We start from the raw sequence: 22,128 nt of genomic DNA on the forward strand, positions 1-22,128 counted from the left end.
CCCCTTTATGAAAGAGCTCCTAGCCTTTCCCCAAGAATCCGTCTGAACCACTGGTGCTGGTACAGGTGCCTGCTGAACCTGTGGTTGGTTCCGGAGTGCAACTGTTACCTCAGCCTCTATAGCTCGAGCAACAAGGTCATTGAGGTGTGGAGGAATCTCTGGATCTCTGACCCGACCCTAAGTCTGTTGAACTTCCTCCTGCTCCTCCTGAAACCCTGGCATTTGCTGCTCTTCTTCCATTTGCCGATGTTGTAAATGTTCCTGCTGTCTACGTGCTGCTCTCCTCTGTCGACTACTCGTGTTCTATCCTCTTCCAGTGTTAACCATGCTGTTAACATAGAAAGACAGACATCAGTACAAGTTTAAACGAACCGTAAAAGAATTCAACGAATCCTAAACATAAGCTCTATATAATAAAAAAAAAACGCTACGTGGAAGTCTTAATACGAAACGTCCTAGAGACACTTGAACCTAGAGTGCTCTGATACCAACTGTGATACCGCTCAGATCCGAGACACGGGTTGATCAGGCCTAGGCCTAAACCCGAGGGATATCAACCAATTAATATTTTATAATGAACACATAATACAAACCGAAATAAGAAATGAAGTTTAAGCTGATAGAAACTAAAATAAAATCCTCAAATGATAAAGATTCAATAATCCAGCTCAAAAACCTCCAAGGTTACAACTTGGGAATCCAACTAGTGGACCCCGAAATAAAACTCTGACTGAAACTGAAAAACTGAAAGTATAGATATTCCAAAACTAAATCATCAAGTGAAATCCTACATCGTCGGTAGAATGAATGACAGTCCCTGCTTAGCATGATCAAGCTTGAGACTAGAACCGTCTGTTACCTAAAAAGAATAATAAAAAAGTGGGTCAGGCCCACATGCAAGTCCTATTCCAACTGTAATCCATACAGTGCCCGACACGCAGATAAACCCTAGATACCCTCAACATAACTACGTAATCCATAAATATACATATATATCCACACTAAGGACATTCACTGGACTATAGTAGAGGTCTCAACCTGAATAGAAGGCAACATGCGGAAACGCACCCAAAGGTGGGCATGAGTACCTAGACCTAACAGGGTACACCTACCTACTAAATCCAGCTACGCATCCACTGCATATACGCACCCTAACCAATGACTCTGAGACTCACGCTCATATCGTGGTATCATAATCATATATCTAAAGTCCATCCGAAACCATAGTATGTCATTCATTTATTCAATGAGGAAACATACAAAATACCGTCCAGATAAGCACTCAACTTATTCAGTTGAAGTAACTTAACCACAACCAATTAATCCAAGGAGTCATTCAACCTGGTCAGTTGATTTAACTCAACACAGTAATGGATTCAATATTTTACAATCAATACTTTCCATCCGGTAGGTTAGGTCTTAGCGTTTTGAGCTAAACCGTCCCCAGTATACCACCGTCCTATACCGATGCATACAATCTTCCATATCCATGCAAATTACAATATATAAATCATAACTACGTAATTTACAGTCCCAACTAGTATCCAAATAATTTCATAAATGGTTTTGTTATACTAGCAATTGCAAAATCAACAGTAATCTATGTAATAGTAGAAAAGTTTACTGTTTCAACGATTTAGATCCCAAAGCATGTACAGATTCAAAAATAAATACATAGAGGATCCTATCATGCATTCTAGTAAGTTTTTGTAACCATCCTACATCCCACTACATTGCCAAAATTTAGTTAGGCAATTAATCCATCTTTCCTCCGTTAACCGTATAGAAAATTAGTAATTTTTATACCGTTTGTCCCATTGATTAAACATAAGCTTTTAGCCCTTTAAAGGTCTTAATAATACCTAGGACTAACTTTTTAGTCATACAGTGAAGTCCCAAACTCAGTCCAAACAGTCCCCAATTCCTACAGTCTCAAAATTTATCAAAAAAACAAGTTCTGAAACTATACGTGAGAAAGAGCCTTCTCCAGATTTTAGAGCAGGCTCTAAATACACCTGGAGCAGCCTCCTAGGAGGGTAGAGCCGGCTCTACCTCTCCTAGAGCCGGTTCTTTGATGGGGGAGGCGGCTCTTTGTATTCCAGAGCCGTCTCTCTCCTCCTCCTCGAGCCTCCTTCAACCTTTGTTGCTCCTACAACTTTCTGCAGTGTTTCCAACCATTCCTAACCTGTCTAGTTGGTTTTAAACTGATCCTAAGAGTTCCATCTAAGTCCAGTATCTATCCCAAGATGTGTTTATAACAGTTAAATACAAAAACTGAGGCTACAGATTCATCAGATTTTTCATGCTTCAAGAAACAAATAAATCACAGGCACGCACAAACTGTAACTGAATAAATTTTCACACATACAGAACATTGATATACCATCAAATATACATAAGAAACTCAGTTAATTCTTAATTAAATCCTAGAGGCCACCAGGTGCACAGAACACAAGCAAAGGGAAAAAGAAGGAAAAGAACTTGCCTTTGAGTTTCAGACTTGAAACTCTAAATTCTCAGCTTCTGTGGTGATATGTTTGTGTCCTAAACTGCAAGTCTGCTTCCCCAGTAACTTGGTTCAACCCAGAGACACCTCCTATCTTCCTCTGTTCTCCCTCTGTAACTCATAGTTCCTGTGTCTTTCACAGAACTCAATTCACGTCTCCGAGTTAACTGCTATGAATCCAAAAACCCTAAGTTTACCGCACGTAATATATGTATAAACTTAACTCTAAACCCTAATCCTTGTAACCTTAAAGCCAGAGCCCATCTCGGCCCATAAACCAACCTAGGATATATACCTACGTCGGCCACCCATGTGAATTGCAAACCTAAATTCACGTTGAGAACAGAAAAACTAAATTCCCTTAAATTTAAATTTCCATTAAATCAAATTGATTAAACAATTAAATAAACACAATAATAAAAAAAAAATTAATTAAACAATTACCAAAAACAATTTAAGTAACATGACTAATTAAACAAATAAACCTTAATTAAATAAAACTATTACGCAAATAAGCAAATATTATGCAAATAAACCATAAATTAAATTCCAGGAATAGCCTTTTAAAATTAGGGGTATTACATGTAGTGCATCCCCAACTAGCTTGAATGTAGCAAGCATCTGCTTCTGAATCTCCGTGCACTGAACCAAGCGAAGATGTCTCTTAATGTCCTGTTTCCACTTGTGAGCTGCTCTCCCATCGGTGGAGCCTGTGAACTCAGGTGGGCTCCCCTTTGTGAAAGAACTCCTGGCCTTCTCCCAAGTATCAGTCTGAACAACCGGTGCTGGTAAAGGTGCCGGCTGTACCTGAGGCTGATTCTGAAGTGCAGCTGTTACCCCAGCTTCTATAGCCCAAGCAATGAGGTCGTTGATATGAGGAGGATACTCTGGATCTCCTCCCTGATCCTGAGTCTGTTGAACTGCCTCCTAAACCTGACCACCATCATCCTGAAACCCAAGCCTTTGCTGCTCTTCCTCCATTTGCTGACGCCATAGGAGATATTGTTGCCTACGTGCCGCTCTCCTTTCCTTCCTAGTTCCTTACATGTTCTGTTCATTTCTAGCGTTAACCATCTATTAACACGAAGTGACAGACGTCAGTACCATTTCTATACGAACCGTAAGGAATACAATGAATCCTAACTTAAGCTCTAATCAAGAGAAAACGCTAAGCGGAAGACTTAATACGAAACATTCTAGAGACACTTGAACCTGGAGTGCTCTGATACCAACTATGATACCCCTCGGATCTAAGACATGGGTTGATCAGGCCCAGGCCCAAACCCGAGGGATATCAAACAATTAATATGTTATAACGAACACAAATTATTAAATGAAATAAGAATTAAAATTTTAATAGTTGAAAGAAATCTAAAATAAAATTCTTTAAAAATTATAAACTTAAAATTCGATAAACCAAAACCCCATAAGTTAAACAACTCGGGAATCCATCTCCAGTGGACCCCTAATAAATTCTAAAACTGAAATGAAAGTAAAGCTAAAGATAAAATCCAAATCTATTATCTGGAAAGAAGTCCTACATCGTTGGTAGAGTGGAAGATCGTCTCTGCTTAGCACGAACAAGCTCAAGCCTGGAACTGACGTACACCTGAAAAAGAGGAGTGGGTCAGGCCCACGAACAAGTTCTATCCTACTACAATCCAAGTAGAAGCTCGATACACATGTACATACTAAATAGTTCAACAATAACTAATAATCCATACATAAATATATCCACACTACTGGACTCTCGCTAGACTATGAAGAGGGTCTCAACCTGAATAGAAGGTATCACACAAAACGTACCTGAGTGAGCATGAGTACCTAAACCTAAACAGGGTATACCTCAACCATCATAGCCAGCTACACATCCAACTGCATATACGCCTCCTAACCGTCGACTCTGAGACTCAGGCTCATGTCACGGTAATATAAAAATATATTTAAATTCTGTTCCTAACCATCCACAAGAAACCCAGTAAGTCATTCGGCGTATTCAACCGCACCGACCCGTATATATAAGGAGGATTTTTATCTAATAACCCGTACCCTTATTCCAAAATAGGTAGGACTTAATAATTTGAGCTAATCCAAATCTAGTATGACATCGTCCCATACCAGTGCATACAATTCCATCCGTCTAACAGTTGATAAAGCATCGAAAATATGAATGTCAATATCAAGAATTCCAAATTAAGCATATTAAAGTATATTATCAAATATGCTTAAACAAAACCAACCAGTTGATAAAACACTGATAATACAAATATCAATACCTACAATTCCAAACTAAGCATAATAGAGTAGCTTAACAAACATGCTTAAGTAAACCAATACAAAAAACATAACTTGATCACACAGGACTATGCCTGCAAATAAAACTCTATTCCCAGTTTCCATATGATTAACAGAGCATAAAATAGATATTGTCTCACTCAATTCCATGGCATGCCAAATAAATCTAGGCAACTTATCGTACTGTTAATTTCTTGTGCAAACAGATTGATGCACTAAATTCTAAATTTTAATCATCAATTAATCCTTAACAAAATATAGATTTCTAGCAAGTATTTCTATTCCACAAATATGTAATTAGCAGTGGACAAGTCCTCACAAGAATTTCTAAAATAATTAAGAAATATATTATCCAAAACCAAACAGTTCTGCAAGGCACATAAAATTTCCATATAGTTTTAACGATTAAAACTCGGTGACTAAATTTGTATTATTCTATCCCTTGAGACTTTAATTCTACTCTGAACAACCTCTAATACCTCCATTATAGTATTTAATTTCTCTTAGAAAACTTTAACAAACCATCACCACGAAGCTTTCTCATTGAAAACTGAAGATCACGCTAACATAACAAGAAAAACTGGAAGAAGCAAAGATGGAGTAGGCTCCAAAAAAACTTGGAGCCGCCTCCAATCAAAAGGAGCCGGCTCTCTCCCTCATCTTCTCTGTGTTTTGTTTTTCCGGCGTCGTTTTCACCTCCGGTACTTCTCTGCCAAGGTTCCTGGAAACTGTAACTAAATCCCAGTAGGTTCCCACCCTTATTTAAGTCCTTATTACAATTACTAACAGGGATTTAAATAGAAAACAATGCAGAAAAGTTTCAAGTTTAAACAGTTTATCAAGAATAAGAGTTACGACTTAAACTTAAATCCTTGAAACAGATAACATATATTTTTAAACATGTTATAAATAAACCTGGAACTAATCTAGTATGCAAAGAACACGAAGCCTAAGGGAGAGAGTTAAGACAGAACTTGCCTTTAAGACTTTTGTTCAAAATCTCTACGTCGTCTTCGAAGGTTCCCGGCAATTCTTACTGAAAAATTCCTCTGTTCCTCCTCTGCCTCCACAAACGTGTATAGGTTTATTTTTCTTTTCCTAAAACCCTAAACAGAGGTAACCTATATATTTATAGAGTTGTACCAAACCTTAAATTAATTCCAAGCCCCAAGCTGAATCTTAATTGGCCCAAAGATACTTAATTAAAAACCTACGTCGGCTACAAACGTGACTTTTAAAAATAAAACCCTAATTAAATATAATTAAATCAAGACAATTTACAATTAAATTAAAATAATTAAACTAAATTAAACCACTTAAACAAAAATAAAGAATTAAACACAACAATAAAATAAAACAAGTCATAATAAATTTACTAATTACAAATAACGCGAGCAATTCAAATAATAAGACATTTAAACACGCCATGAAACTTAAACACCAAGTTAAACAAGTAACAAGTATATCAAATAAACAATTAAATAAGTTAAAATTCAATTAAAAGAATAAATTAAATACCAGGACTATCCTTTTGAAATTAGGGGTATTATATATTGTAACTTTAACAACTTGACTGTGTAACTATTGATTAGATTATATTACTTTAGTGTTGTGACATTTTGATATATTTACTTTGAGTAAATCATAGTTGTGTGTGCACCACTTTGGCCTTAGGAGCATGGTAGTCATAGTTTGATTCATAAAGTTCATTGAGCATAAGTTATGTGTGTACGGCATACACAACAAGTTTGAAGGATGGAAGCCATCCAAGCATTGAAAATAGTGGACATCGAGTCTGGTGGGTGGAAGGTTCCATAATACACTTTGCCAGTGAGATGCGGAAGTGCACCAATCTTATCATCATGTACAATGGGGTGTGTCAATACACCAATTGTTCCATGTGCGGGATGGATCTCCTGTGATTCCGGCATGGATGTGCAACCCATTGCATCATGGAGTCGCATGTTTGAGTTGCATTATAATAGAGTCTATGTGCGAGTTGTATCGTAGTTCTACGAATGGTGTACACCTTGTTATCCTATGAGTTTTGTGATAGTTATTCTTCTACACATGCTTCCCATTATTGTTTTCGCATTCTATTTCAAGTTGGCAATACTAGGTAGTTGTAATTTGTTGTTTGGCATTGTGGTTCTAATATTATTTAAGTTTTTTACTTATTATGGATAATATTTAACATGTTTCTATGATAGCTTTAGGATGATCCCTTAGCTTTCCCTTGAAATTAGACGTTAGGGAGCATGATCCACATGTTGTGTCATTTATATATACTTGTAAAGACTTTTAAAACTTTAGGTTACACGCATGAGCATCATCCTACGAGTAATTTCAAATTACTCACCTTTAGTTGATTATGGGTTTTTCAGGTAAGGAGGTACTCTTCTAGGATGCACAACGTCCTTAACTCAGATTGAGTTTTATCTTGGGATATCTTTGGTTGTTTAGAGTATGCAAATGTTAGCATGTTTAATTCTCCTTTGAAGTTGTAATGTAGAACTTATTTGGAAGCATGTTTGCTCTCTTTTGATTTTGTAAAATGAATTCAAGTACTCCATTTTAATGTATTTTAAAGTGTATGTAATGAGGCCAAAGGCCAATCACTTGAATGTATGCAAACTTGGGCTTTTATTTCAAATGTTCATTTTGATGTCATAGCTACTATTCATTGATTTTTTTTCGAGAACCAAACCGACCATTCCGAGACTTCCGGGGGTCTCTAAGGTGTATTTGAGCACCGCATATCCAATTTAGAACCTTAAGAAAACTTCCTGAGGGCTTACTTCCATTCTTATGGCCGCAACTTAGCTTTTGGGCGACCGGGCGCCCATTTTTGCGACCGGGCACAGGTTCAGTTCAAGTTTGGCAGCTTTGCAACCCGATTTTGTAACAGCCAACTTGCTCATTTTAAGTCTAAATTAGGTGATTCTTGAGTCTAAATTCAATAATTTTGAGTCATATTTCCAATGGTGCCAACCTATTTTCAGATTCATTTTCTACTGAGAGATATAACCATTTAAGTGGAACAGTGACGGGATTTGGTTCGAACCGGGTTACGGTTTCCGTGGGATTTCACTTCCAATGACCTTAGAACTTCATATGAGGCTACCAAATGATCTCATTGAGTTATTTTGATTTCATTTGACTTGTTGAGAGTCAAATTTCCTTCTCTTAGCATTTTACCCTTGTCTTTGCTTTCGGTTCGTTTTATTCTTAGCTTCCACTTTCATTTCCGTTTTGAATCTTGTGACTTCTTAGAAGTTAACTTTGATGTCTTAGAGATGGTATTCATCTCTAGAGACCTCTTCTCTTTTCTTGCTTCCGCATTTGGGATCCGCTATCGGGTAACTTGTTGACGCTTTGGATTATGAGAATATGGAGCTTCCAAAATCGAGACTCGAAATAAACATAAAATTACAATTTGCTTAACATGTTTTGACACTAAAACTTTTCAACAGAAAAACTAAGGTTTTCATAAACACCTCCTTTGTGAATTTCGTGACAAATCCACCTAGACATGCAATTGTAACCTAATCCATAGCAAGAAAATTTTAATTTTCAAATTATCAAAAGTAAAACAAATAGCTGAATTTTACAGAATTCTCGATCGTGGAGAAATTATAAACATGTTTGTTACTCAATAATTGACCCCGCGGGCGGGCGGGCGCGCGGGCGGGCGGGCCGCGGGGGGAAGTAAAATAGGGTCTTTGACAAACAATAGAATTTAAATGATTCAAATAAAATCAAAGTGAAAGCAATTATACAATTTTATGCTTAGATAGAAATTTAAATAATGAGCATAAAATAAATAGATAGGGATAGATCTTCCCTGGACACCGAATCCCAAATGCATCATTTAGTCTATTGGTACAAACTTTGATCCAGAATAACTATCATCCGTTGGAGAGCTAGACTCAAGATGAGATTATATGATGAAGACCTGAATAGGTGGTAGAGTTAACAACTCATTGTTTGTTGAGCCAAATTGAACCATTCATAATAGATTGCTTTTTAAGGCTTTTGGTATAGTTGTTCCATCTTTGTCACGCTATAACTTTATTCTTTAACCAAACTTAATTAGGCTATAACTGTTTTTTTTTTTTTTGGTAATCATTTGCTTGAGTATACGTGTAGTGAAATGATAAAAAATAATAATATTGAAAAACAATATAAATTAAAAATAATAATAATAATATAAGTTTATGATACAAAAGATAAATTTGGAACCTACTAAATTTATCCTAGTTCCATAGTGGTGACTGGTGAGAATTGAACGAAAAAACCTATAGACCATAAGTACCTTTTTGTTACCAGAATTTCATTTTCTGTGCCACTTATTCTAGTGGCGTGCCCTTTTTTAGTAGTAACTTCTATTTCTTCATCCACTTGCTTGCCTAAAATTCAGCCATTTTTGTCTTCCAAATGAGCTATATATATATATAACTTCATAGCTACACTAATATTCAAACAACCCTTCTGTTTAAAACTCAAACTAAAAGTTACCCACACTCAAAAACCCATTTTCATACATTTCTATTCAATTTTTCTTGGAGGTCACAACCATGTCTTTTGCACATATAATATTTTTCACTTTTATATTCTTGAGCTCAACCGCGGCTTTTGCACAGAAACCACCACCTAATTTTGCCTGTGACATCGATGCCAATCCCGCGCTGGCTCAATTCGCATTCTGTGACAAGAAGAAGCCGATTGGCGAGAGAGTGGCAGACTTGGTGAAGAGGATGACATTGCAGGAGAAAATTGCGAACCTGGTGAACAAAGCAGGGGAAGTGAGTAGGCTTGGAGTTCCGGCCTACGAGTGGTGGTCCGAGGCCTTACATGGAGTCTCTAACGTTGGTCCCGGGACACGATTCGCTCCTCCTGTTCCTGGAGCTACTAGTTTCCCTATGCCCATCACCACTGGCGCTACTTTCAACGTTTCGCTGTTTGAAATCATTGGAAGAGTAAATGAAGCTTCACTCTGAACTCATTATAATATTTTTTCTCTTTTGACATGATCATAGCGAGGTGATTATAATATGCAGGTGGTTTCCACTGAAGCCAGAGCAATGCACAATGTTGGTTTAGCTGGATTGACCTACTGGTCCCCAAACATCAACATATTCAGGGACCCCAGATGGGGAAGAGGCCAGGAAACTCCGGGGGAGGATCCATTGCTGACAAGCAAATTCGCGGCAGCTTATGTTACCGGTCTACAACGCCCTGATCAGTTAGGTAATCCGGAGAGGCTTAAGATCGCGGCTTGCTGTAAACATTATACAGCATATGATGTAGATAATTGGAAAGAGTTTGATCGATACCATTTCAATGCTGTGGTATGTTTTCTATACTAAGGGTATACTTGGTGTCACTACGAAAATAGTTTTCTATTTTAACTGTTTTCAGATAGCTGAAAATTAAAAAATTATACAAAAACTCTACTTGATTCAATTTTCTTATAACTGTTTTCTGAAAACTCTACTATAAATGCTTATTTTCATAAAACGGTCTTTTATAGTTCTCTAAAAACAGTTTTATGTTATTTTCTATTTTTCGAATTCTGAGAATTGTTTTCAAAATTACAAATCAAGCAGGCCTTTCTGCTTTGTAATTGTGACTTTTCGAATAATGTGATCAACAAGATGTTTGCTCATTGATTTCCATTGTTGGGATGAGTTAGGTATCAAAGCAAGATTTGGAAGAGACGTTTCAACCCCCATTCAGGAGCTGTGTTCTTGATGGACATGTTGCCAGTGTCATGTGTTCCTACAACCAAGTTAATGGCATACCAACCTGTGCTGACCCAAACCTCCTGGCAGGAACAATCCGAGGCCAGTGGAAATTAAATGGGTAATCAATCATGCTCCATAAACAAATACTTTTAGAATAATGATTCTCAAACCTAATAGTCTAGCCGAGAATGTCTAATCCATCCAAGGGATAGACATCGCTCAGATTCTCAGCTAGACTATTAGGTCTAAATAGCATTGTCCATAGTCTTGTCAACCTAATAGTCTAGCCAAGAATGTCCAATCCATCCAAGGGATAGAAATCTATCGGTTAGGACCCTCAGGTAGACTATTAGGTCTGAATAGCATTGCCCAATGTTTTATATACATGAATTTTGGATGCTTCAGATACATATCTTCAGATTGTGATTCACTGGATGTGTTTTTCAAAAGCCAAAACTACACTAAAACACCAGAGGAGGCTGCAGCCATGGCCCTAAACGCAGGTGACAACATTTTGACATTGAAAATGTGGCAATTTAAACATTTAATTTTGTCATTGGCTATCAAGAATAGGATAGTTGGGTACAGTAAATGTTTATTTACTGTTTTAATCCAACAGGGTTGGATCTAAATTGTGGAGACTTCCTAGGCAAACACACTGAAGGTGCAGTGAAATCTGGATTACTAAAGGAGGCAGTGGTTGATAGGTCTGTCTCAAACAATTTTGCAACATTGATGCGGCTTGGGTTCTTCGATGGCAACCCCACGAAGGGTGAATATGGGAAGCTAGGCCCCCAGGACGTGTGCACCCCAGCGAACCAGGAGCTGGCTCGTGAAACGGCTAGGCAAGGAATTGTGTTGCTCAAGAACACTCCCGGATCACTTCCTCTAAATCCTACTGCTATCAAGTCCTTGGCAGTAATTGGGCCCAATGCCAATGCCACACTAGCCATGATCGGCAACTATGCAGGTATACTAACACTAATGCAATACCGTAGCAATCTTGAACCCGAATCCTCTCCTATATTATTTCAAAATGTGGCATGTCTTATGCATTTACTTCGTTTATACAACAAATTCACTTTGCATTGATTATGCAACAACTACGTTATATCGTTAGTTCATAGTGTTACATTTAGTCACGAGACTATTGCACCACTAGCGATATAGACAGGCACGGAACTACATGGTGCTCAGTGGGGGCGGCTACCTATAAATTTTATGAAATTTTAAAAATGCCCGCATTAAAACTATTAAAAAACTTCAATGCCATCCCTCTCAACAAAATTTCTGGATCCGTCACTAGATACAGGAGGGGTGCACAGGATGAGGGGATCCAGATTCTAGCAATCCTGCACCCAAGACAGCATTTCTGTGTTCTTTATGTTCCAAGCATGTCTATTGTGTATTGGAATTTCAAAATCACCAAATATGAGCATCCTGAATCATGTTTAGTTAACACATTGCAGGCATTCCTTGCTCTTATACGAGTCCTCTGCAAGGTCTCTCAGCTTCGGTTAAAACCACCTACGTTCCTGGCTGTGACATAGCATGTGCAGGCAGACCACAACTCGTGGAAGCTAAGAAAGCAGCAGCTGAAGCAGACGCTACTGTTCTGGTAGTGGGAGCCGATCTATCCATTGAAGCAGAGGCCAGAGACAGGGAAAGTATTAATCTTCCGGGAAGGCAACCTCAATTGGTTTTCGAAACTGCAAATGCAGCCAAGGGACCTGTCATTCTTGTTGTGATGTCTGGAGGGAGCATGGATATTCAATTTTGTAAAGATAATAAAAAAGTAACAAGCATCCTCTGGGTTGGTTACCCTGGTCAACATGGTGGTGCAGCCATTGCAGATGTGATCTTCGGCCGGTACAATCCAAGTATGTCTCTACTTTACTCTTCTTCATTGTTGCAAAGGACTTATCCCAACTTCCATTTGCTTTTCAACTCATTTGATTCTTCCCATAACTCAATGGGAAACCTAGTTGGCCTTTAAATCATTTCCTTTTGATAAATAGATCAAACTAGTTGGCCTGAATATCATGATTCTGACACAATTAAATCATAATTATCAACTGTTAAAAATAAAGGAAGAATAATATGATATTGTATTGATATCACGTGATTACAGCAAGCAGAAACAAAATACCAACATGTATTCTTACCTATTGTGGTAGAAAAAGAAGAAGAAGATGCACCTTGTATTCTAGTCAAAACCTGATTATTTGTAACATCAACATTGCCTTGCACTGCAGGTGGAAGGCTACCCACGACATGGTATCCACACACATACGCAGAGCAGTACCCCATGACAAACATGAACATGAGAGCAGACAAGGCCTCGGGATTCCCTGGCCGGACCTACAAGTTCTACACCGGTCCAACCATCTACTCGTTTGGGGACGGTCTAAGCTACTCTCCTTTCGTCTACCACGTATATTCAGCATCAAAGGTAATCGAACTGCACTCAGGCCAAAAGGGCAATGTTAAGTGCATTGAAGCTGTTGGAAAGGTCTGTGAGAAGTCGATTATCGACGTCCATTTGGGGGTGAAGAACATGGGGCAAATGGCCGGAAGCCATACGGTTTTGCTGTTTTCGACACCCCCTCCAATGCACAATCCGCCACAGAAGATGTTGGTGGCCTTTGAGAAGGTGTTTTTGAAGCCACAAGAAGAGGCTATAGTGAGGTTGTTTCCAACTATGTGCAAGGAAATGAGTGTGGTTGATGAGCAAGGCAACAGAAAAATAAACTTGGGACAATATCAACTTCAAGTGGGAACAGAAAAAATTACCTTGGAAGTGAGGCCCTGAAATGGGATTCTCAAGTGCCATGGCTATTCTTTTTCTTCTTCTATTTCTTGGAAGAAATTGAAAAAAAATATATAAAGAAATCCCAAGTAAAATCGGATTTTTTCTTTTTCATTTTTCATTTTTTTTTGGGAAGGCTAGAGGCATATAAAGTGGAAATTGAGCCACAAATAATTGAGAGAGAGTTGTTAACAATTTTTGTGAACCTCTTCAAACATTTTCTTGTAGATAATCAAATTTTGAAATGGGAATGAAAGTTATTTCCTTTTATTTTCAACTTCTGTGTTTTTTATGTTATTTCTTATGACATTCTCAATCTTATATGGAACACCACTGCAACTAGTTCTATGCATAATATAACTAGTGAAGTACCACTTGTTGAAAATAACTTCCATTGATATTTGCTCAAATTGACAGAACTCTTTAAAATTATATATATATTCATTTTGTTTCCATCATGTTTTATTGGAATTTTATGAATTTTTTGTAGCTTTTTTTTTTTTTTTTTTTTTTTTTTTTTTTTTTTTTTAACTGCAAATTTGGAGTCTGAACTTTCAGAGAGTTGATTTAGTGCAAGTGAGAACAATTTTTTTTAAAGGAGTTTTGACTGTTACATCGCTGGTGTTAGCTAAAATTTTGGGCATCAATATATTTTTCATCCCAAGAATGTTAGTGGGAAAAAAGGGGCGAAAGCTTGAAACCGTGCTATAAGGACAACGGGAAGGAATCTTACAGATCAGAAAAGTCTGTTTGGTTTCTAGATGCATACTTTGTCAGAAGAGTTTGGACACTACAGATCACGTGTTTGTTACTTGCCCTTTCTCTCAAGGTTTCTGGAAATGGTTAGGTGGGATTCTCGGTTGGGATCTCATTAAATTTCAAGATGTGTTAACAGCTTGGGACCTTTTCAATTGGATGGATAATTTATATAACAAGTCAAAACAATAGCAAAGTCTTTTTGCTACAGGTCTGTGGTACATTTGGAGGGAAAGGAATAATAGACTTTATGGTTTCAATAGCCTTGGCTTGGAGGTGGTGGCAAGGACTGCCTTCCTAGAAGTGTGTGATGTTCAGAGAATTAATTTTATTGATGTTATTGTGTAATGTCTGTTTTGGTATAGTGCTTTTGTACTGGAAATGGACTTATTCATTAAAGCACATACTCCTTCTTTTTCTTATTTTTTCTGCTGTCTGAGTATATGCCCTCTGTGCTCCTATATTCCGGTTTTTTTTTTTGAGCTCAATACAACTCCAATTATGAAAAAAAAAAAAAAAAAAAAAAACAGTGGAATCTTACCTCTTGAGTTAAGAATGCAGCATCAATTGAGCAACATGTAATGTGCCTGATTTGAATTCATTTTCTACTAGGCCCATTTTTGGAGTTTCAAGGATTCTAAATTAGGCCGGCCCAATTAGATTGCTGATTGCACTTTCTTTGTCGAAGGGTGACTAATTGTTGTGTGGGTTGCAAGCCCAATTTTGAGCCAAGAGTCTGTTGGGCCTCTCTGTGGGTTGCAAATAAAAAGCGAGTAGAGTTAGGCTTTGGGTTGTTCAGGCCAGGCTTGTCAAAGTCGGAAGAGTGGTCCGGCTCATGCTTGTAAATATATATATATATATATAGCAAATCAGATGAGAAGTTCAGTAGGGTACGCATTCCAGTCACTATAAAAAAATAAGTTCGAGCCCACAGTGGACAAACCTCCATGTGGCACTCTTTACTTTTCTTTTGTATTTTGGCAAATCTCTTTTTATTCATTACAACTTCATATTTTGTGGTTTTATTTTATTTTTTATTTTTTTTGAAATTTTTTTTAGTTTATTTTACTTTGTCTTAGGTTTTTTTTTGGCACAAAAGTAAGCTATTGAGTAGACAAATATATTTTTCTTGTCTTTTTTCCCAAGGTTAAAATATGTCCTCAACGGCACAAAATGCCTAAACAAACGTGACATATTCATGCCTCTTCTTCTCGTGGTCAGCTCCTAAACCCAAGCTTTTCATGCTCTTTTTAGTTAAAGATATTTTTTGTGCTTGTCCTTAAAAAAATAAATAAATAATAAATAAATAAACAACGAATTGACACTATGATTTCCAATGTTCCTGAACAAATATGTACAACATAAAAAGATATTTTCAAAATTGTTAGACAATTTTAAGTATTATAGTTTGTAGTAATATAGGCCTTGATTGGTTTGTAATTTTGAAAATAATTTTAAAAAAATTAAAAAATAGGAAAATAGTTTTCAGAGAGTATAAAAGATTGTTATCTAAAAGCACCCTTTTTTATAATTGAGTTTTCAAAAAATTGAACCAATCAGAATTTTTTGTACAATTTTTTATTTTTTATTTTTCAAAAACAAAAAAATATTTCCATATTTACAAACCAAGTAAACCCATATAATCTCCACGTATAATGGCATGTTCTCCATTTTACCATCCCCAATTTTATATTCCGGTCAATTTCACCACCCCATCAAATGTGAAATTGACGAGGAAGAAAACACACTTTTTAAAATGTGAAAAGAGAGTGGAACTTTTGTTGTACACACTACCAAGAAGAGGAAGAAGCAAAACGTTACTTTTCTTTTTCTTTTCTTTTCTTTTCTTTTCCTTCTTCTTTCTTCTTTGGTGAGTCCAATGACATTGCCAATTTTTGCAATTGGACATTTCATTTCTATGCTTAGCAAGGCACATGGAAATAATCGCCTTAATCATTTACCCTTTTTAATAATAAAATCCACACTTTGCACTAAGCTTACTTAGTATTGGACACCACTATTCTAATTTTGCTCAATTTTATGTTTTATGTCACTTTGATCCCATCACCTGGCCCTAAATTATCATTAAAAAGCGGATTAATCGGCGTATTATGAGTTAAGTAAGAAAACACCTTGACTTTCTTTCTTTTTTTATTTGTTTAATTTTTGTAACATATATAGTAATTGTATGAAGTGAACATAGACATCAGCACATAGGTTTTCAAAACAATGTTATTGTATAATTTTCTGATTAATCAAAGGTGTTAGTTGTGGGATAGACATTGACAGGCACAAACCCTACCTTGGTGGGGTTTTTCTATTAATTAACATTAAATTGATTAATTTACAAGTTTTTGTCACAAATGTAGTGATAGAAAATGAACTTGTCTTGGGTAACAAACTGTCCCTTTTGAATATTCTGCAACTTGGTAACGACCAATGGGACTTATGTAACCTAAGAAAACCAATTATTATGACCTATTTACCCCTCTAAAACCTTGATTTTGTCTCTATTAATTAGACATGTACTAGCACTCATTCCGTAAGAAAGAAAAAAATTAGATGGAAAGTAAAAAAGAATGGATGAATGAGACATTCCTACATAAAAGATTATGTTATTTTTTCTTTTTGTTCGGTTGGGTGAAAGGGAAGAGAAGAAACAGACAATTTACTTTGATTGGTAGGATAAAAGGAAAGAGAGATTACCATTAAACTCATCACTTACTTTATTGGTAAGATTTATTAAATATTCATAAAGAAGGATACAGTAATTTTAAACTTCTAAAATATGTCCATGTGTTTTCTCTTTTTTTCCGTCCATATTTGAATGGATGATTGTAAAGGAGAAATGATGACTCATCATTTCTTCCCTTATACCATACTACATAATTTTTAGTGATAAACAATTTCTTTTGTCCAATCAATTAAAATAATAATAATAATAATAATAACAAAAATATAGAGTATAATAGAAGGGGTTTAGTCAATTTAAACTATATGAAATACAAAAAAAATATAAAGTATAATAGAAGGGTAATTTAGTCCATTTAAACTATATGAAATACGGAGTATTGCCCTTCTAGACGGAGAAATTAATTAGGGATTATTTGGCAAGGGCAAAGATTCCAAATAATACGTGCCATACTTCTCACAACAAGTCAACCGCTTGTCACAGCAATTGCTGCTACTATTCAATGTGCAATCTCAAAGTACACCAAATGCAGCGTCTCGATGGTATAAGGGACTTTCCTCAAACCCCAGCCAATCAAACTCTTTCGCGCTCAAATCTCCGTGGGCTGCACCGCGTCGGATCACCACCGCATTGAAGACAACATTAGCGAAAGATTCCATATAATAAAAGTCATAGTAGGCTCCGCCCCAAGTTGTCGTGTCGTCACTCGTCACACATTACCCTTTAGAGTCTCCCAAAAGACATATCACTTTTTGACACGTTTCATTGACATAGATTTTTGCGCCATCTTTATAGTATTTTTCCTTTTTCTTTTTCCAAATTTTATTTTCTTTTTTCCAATTCGATAAACTCTTTTAAACGCACTCGAAACGCGGCATCAACGCGGATCTACGAAGCACGTGATAGGCGCGTGTATTTATATGTATATATATATATATATCTTGGAAGACAAAATTATTTATATAATATATAAATAAAATACTAATCTTATATACCTAATAATTGTCATGACATGTGATTTAAATAAGCACATTTTGTATATAAAAAAAGAAAATTAATAAAATTGACCACATTTGAATGTCAATGTGACCATATCAGCCGATACGTTACGTAATGTATTGGTTGATTTGTATTTTTTATTCAGGTTTTATATTATTACACACTTTTATGAACTTAAATCACTTAATTTATACTGATATTCACCCGTGTCTGTTACATTACGATCGTGATCAATACTAAAATCGATACTGCAACTGCGAACAATGATTGGATATTATAATAACGTTGCTGAAAATAAAATTAAAAGAACTAATAATATTTGTCTCTTTATTAGTGATGTGCCACTATATACAACAACGTTACTTTCATTTATAATTTATATAAATTTTCATTTCTTCGTCTTATATTTTAAATTAAAATAAAAAATGTGTCATTTTATTATTATGCCACATGGCCTACATTGATGGAAAAGTTATTACATGATCCCGAGACTATTATTCTCAGGCCAATTACAAAGTAACACATAAATAAATGTGTCAATTTTATATCATTGTCAATTAATTTTTTTATTTATGCATGGTTTTGTGAGTGACAAAACCATTTATTGGAGAACCATGTAATAATTTTTTACACCAATGAATGAGGGTACAAGTGAGGAAACAAACATTGTTTCTCAAAAAGTACAAATTACATTATCACGCAATCAACATTAAAGTAACTTTATTGTAAAAATAAAATAACTAAAAAAATTAATTTAAAATAGCAAAAAATAAAAATATAGAATGCAAGTAAAATTTACTAGTTTAATTTACTCAAAAAAATAGTCAAAACAAAAGATAGTATAAAAGTTTAATTGATTTATGTAAATAATTTTAATATAAAATTTTAATTATATAATTCTCGTACATTATCACCACAGAAAGAAAAAGTAGTAACCGATGGATCTTATGATTTAATTACTCCAGAGTCCACACATTGATATATATATATATATATCCACACACACACACATGTAACTGTATTTAATGTACTTTGCGATTCCTGGTATCTCAATTATTGACGGAAATGGCGAATTGGGTGAGGCCACATGTCAATCATGAGATTCCGACCAATTGGGATTTAAGATGGATGCTGCGAATAGGGAGTGAAGCAGCTTCCTGTGAGACAGCTGGGATGGACTTTTCTCTGTTGCAGATTTAGCCGAGCCCTTTCACTCAGCCGGAGCTCTGTTTTTGAACTGCAAGCCAAGTATATGGATATTTTCAATTCTTTGGTTTTGGCAAATCATTTTAAGGACCATTTATTGTAGAAAATTGGAGTTTACCCTTGGGGAGGTGGGACCAAATGGCAAAAGGTTGGAAGAAAGGAAAAGCCAAGTATAGGGACTCAATCTGATTCATCCGGCACTTCCAATAGTTAGGGTTCTCTTCTGGTTATACAGAGCTGAAAACGTCGACATACAGTTTCGGATGATTCTTTTGCGGTTCAGCTTAAGTGGGATAAACGACTTAAGGGAGTGGCGGGTAGTGCGGTGAGTCAGATGACTTCTTTGAGTCCATTAAATAATCTGGCTGGTATCAATTCCGTTTCATCTAGGGGATGGGGGCGCAAGTGACCGACTCTTTTACTCATGACTCCTCCCAGTCTTTTGCAACAAAAATTGCTATGTTGGTTGGTGCTGGACAATTTCCTCCTATAGAAATTGTTTAAGTTTGGATTCTCGTAGCAATAGTCATGTCTTAGCTTATTGTTAGGTTTCTTTGGAGTTATTTGGTTTTGATATGTATGTGATTCTTGTACGTTGTTGATTGGCTTATGGTTGTTTGTTGTTGATCTTGTAATGGCGGGTTGAATATTTGTTTGTCAGGACAAAAAAAAAAATGCATGGTTATTGGATTTATACATAAATAGATGTTGCAACTATTTCTCTTTTATTTTTGTTATTTTGAAGTTTTACTAAATTAGCTTGTGATCATCAATTGTGATGATAATATATTTTTTGATATTAGTTTGAAGTTCCGAATTGAGAGATTATGTGTCTAACCATGCCAATGATTATAGTACTATGGTACTCTCAATAAACATGGTAATGAGAGTACCATAATACTATAATAACCATCAATAAAGATACATTAATCAAAATAGAGATTTTAGTAAAAATGATGTCCGACAAATATTTTAAAAGTATCTCAAATTAAGTTAAGAGAGTGCAGCTATAACAATACATAGATATTATACAAAGACAACTTTTAGATACAATGAGCAAAATTGTGAAATCAACATATTCAATCACTTCACTAAATGACCAGTCATTGCCTGTTACCCCAAATTTTGCTGCCTCTTTTTACTCCTCCTCAAGCTAAGAGAAGTGCTTTGATAAATAAAAAATAATAATAAAAAAAGACAATAAAAATGTCAAAACAGCCGCCCTAAAGTGCGATCTAACGAGTTCTCACTAAAGAAGGATCAGTTAGATCAAAAGATATCCATACAGGAAAAATATCAAACTCACTTAAATACAAATATTTCAAAGTCTCAGGTAAAGGCTTTAAATTCAACCTTATGGGGCTTATTCGCCTTTTTAGATTTAATGGCACTTGACATCGCACTTTCTATTCACATTTGGTTAGTTAATGCTAATGAAATCGAGTTTTGAATACTTTTTGGACCTTCGCCCATGATTTGGGAGTGATAAGGTTAAATTATAGATAACTTGAGTTGAGTTTAAAGACCTCCATCAACATGAAGTGAAATGAGTTGTGCATAACTCGGATTTGAATTCTAGGACCTCTGCCCATGATTTGGGAGTGATAAGGTTAAATTATAGATAACTTGAGTTGAGTTTAAAGACCTCCGTTAACATGAAGTGAAATGAGTTGTGCATAACTCGGATTTGAATTCTAAGACCTCTGCCCATGATTTTGGGAACTTCCAAATGCGTTAAGTTGCTCGTACAAATCTTTTATAGAATAAGCAAATATGAAAATATTTATCCCATAGCATCTCTAATTAAAATGGTTTTTTTTTTCTTAGTAAAATCCAATTAAAATAGGTTACCTTCCGTACTATGTCAAAATATCCCTTATAAAAAAATAAAAAAAATAAATAAATTGCCAAAAGTAGTTATTAGTTATAACTCTTTAATAAGCTTTAGCTTAAATGAGCTCCTTGATTCAATCCAAGTTTAGATCTGAATTCTTTATTATTCCTCACCTATTCTATGTTGACTCTTAAGGGTCCAATATACTATATCATATATGTAATATCTATCACCTATGCATAAACGATACAACCTTCATACAATATATTTATATAGAGATATATAATACTTATTTAACAGGTTACGTTATATTATAACATTATAACCTATATTATTAGTGTAACGATTTAAAAATATGTTGTACAGATGGACAGAATAACGGACAAAGAAAACGAGAACCGCGAGAGGTTTTCAAATCCATCCAAGTGTTTTTGCTTGTTTGACTTTTCATAAAATAAAAAAAAATAAAAAAAAATAGTGTGAAAAAAAAATGAAGGCATAGTATCAATCGCTTGCCGAAGAAAGCCGATAGAGAATTGACACGGCGCGTCGGGAGCGAAGCCGACAAAAGTGGCGGTGTTATGCTCTTGCCAGCTCAACTACACTCCCACAAGATATTTTTTAGTCAGTGAGTTAAGTTAATGATTTGAGCACGCCACGACAAATCTACCTCCGCCACTAATTTCTATGCCCCAGTTTCGTCATCAAGAAAGTGACTTCGCCTTTATATGTATGTCAAAACACATAATTGCCCTTAATTTTTAAATAATTATATATATAATATTATATATAATCAATGGCAAGAAAAACTCACTTCCATTTTATTCCATGCGAAAATTTTAAACTCTCACTTTCCAATTTGAAAAGTAAAAGAAAGAATTCAAGATACAAAATTTATATTCCATTTGGTTAGCTAGAACTAGAAGTAAGGGATTGTTTAGAATTCTAAGAATAATTTTAGTAAATACCATTTTTTTTATGCTCTCGTAACTAATAAATAATATTTTTCTCCAACACACTTTAGAATTTTTTTCATGCTAATCAAAGACATCTTGAAAACTTAATTTTTTTTTTTTTATTCACTTCACTTTTTCATTTTTCAGTATTAATTTCCATCTAATTAAATGAGGAGTCTCTTTGTGTTAAAAATATTAACAGATAAATTATACATGTGCTTCAGATAATTATATATATATGTACGTGTTTTGTTTAATAAAGATAATATTCTCCAATGCAAAGGTATACTGTATTACATGCTCGTAATTATCTTCTTTTGTATACTTT

At 35.4% G+C, this 22,128-nt stretch overlaps 1 protein-coding gene across 1 annotated transcript; it reads left to right on the forward strand.

Moving 5' to 3' along the window:
* The first annotated feature begins 9,368 nt into the window (after positions 1 to 9,368).
* LOC132298759 (beta-xylosidase/alpha-L-arabinofuranosidase 2-like) lies at positions 9,369 to 13,634 on the forward strand. The gene is made up of 7 exons (XM_059795127.1): positions 9,369 to 9,780; positions 9,862 to 10,152; positions 10,497 to 10,666; positions 10,954 to 11,051; positions 11,168 to 11,518; positions 12,018 to 12,428; positions 12,804 to 13,634. Exons 1-7 carry the CDS (start codon positions 9,379 to 9,381, stop codon positions 13,358 to 13,360), a joined length of 2,280 nt encoding a protein of 759 aa, XP_059651110.1. The 5' UTR covers positions 9,369 to 9,378; the 3' UTR covers positions 13,361 to 13,634.
* Positions 13,635 to 22,128: the final 8,494 nt, after the last annotated feature.

Source organism: Cornus florida, unplaced genomic scaffold (assembly GCF_030987335.1).
Source record: "Cornus florida cultivar Cherokee Brave unplaced genomic scaffold, ASM3098733v1 CherokeeBrave_3.0.0_Hap2_Chr03, whole genome shotgun sequence".
Classification (NCBI taxonomy): Eukaryota; Viridiplantae; Streptophyta; class Magnoliopsida; order Cornales; family Cornaceae; genus Cornus; species Cornus florida.

What these genes read in the sequence shown, in the direction of transcription:
- LOC132298759 (XM_059795127.1), top strand. Translation starts at nt 9,379, where the DNA reads ATGTCTTTTGCACATATAATATTTTTCACTTTTATATTCTTGAGCTCA. An exon ending in AGCCATGGCCCTAAACGCAG is followed by an intron (nt 11,052 to 11,167) that starts GTGACAACATTT and finishes TTAATCCAACAG; the next exon opens with GGTTGGATCTAAATTGTGGA. An exon ending in CTTCGGCCGGTACAATCCAA is followed by an intron (nt 12,429 to 12,803) that starts GTATGTCTCTAC and finishes CTTGCACTGCAG; the next exon opens with GTGGAAGGCTACCCACGACA.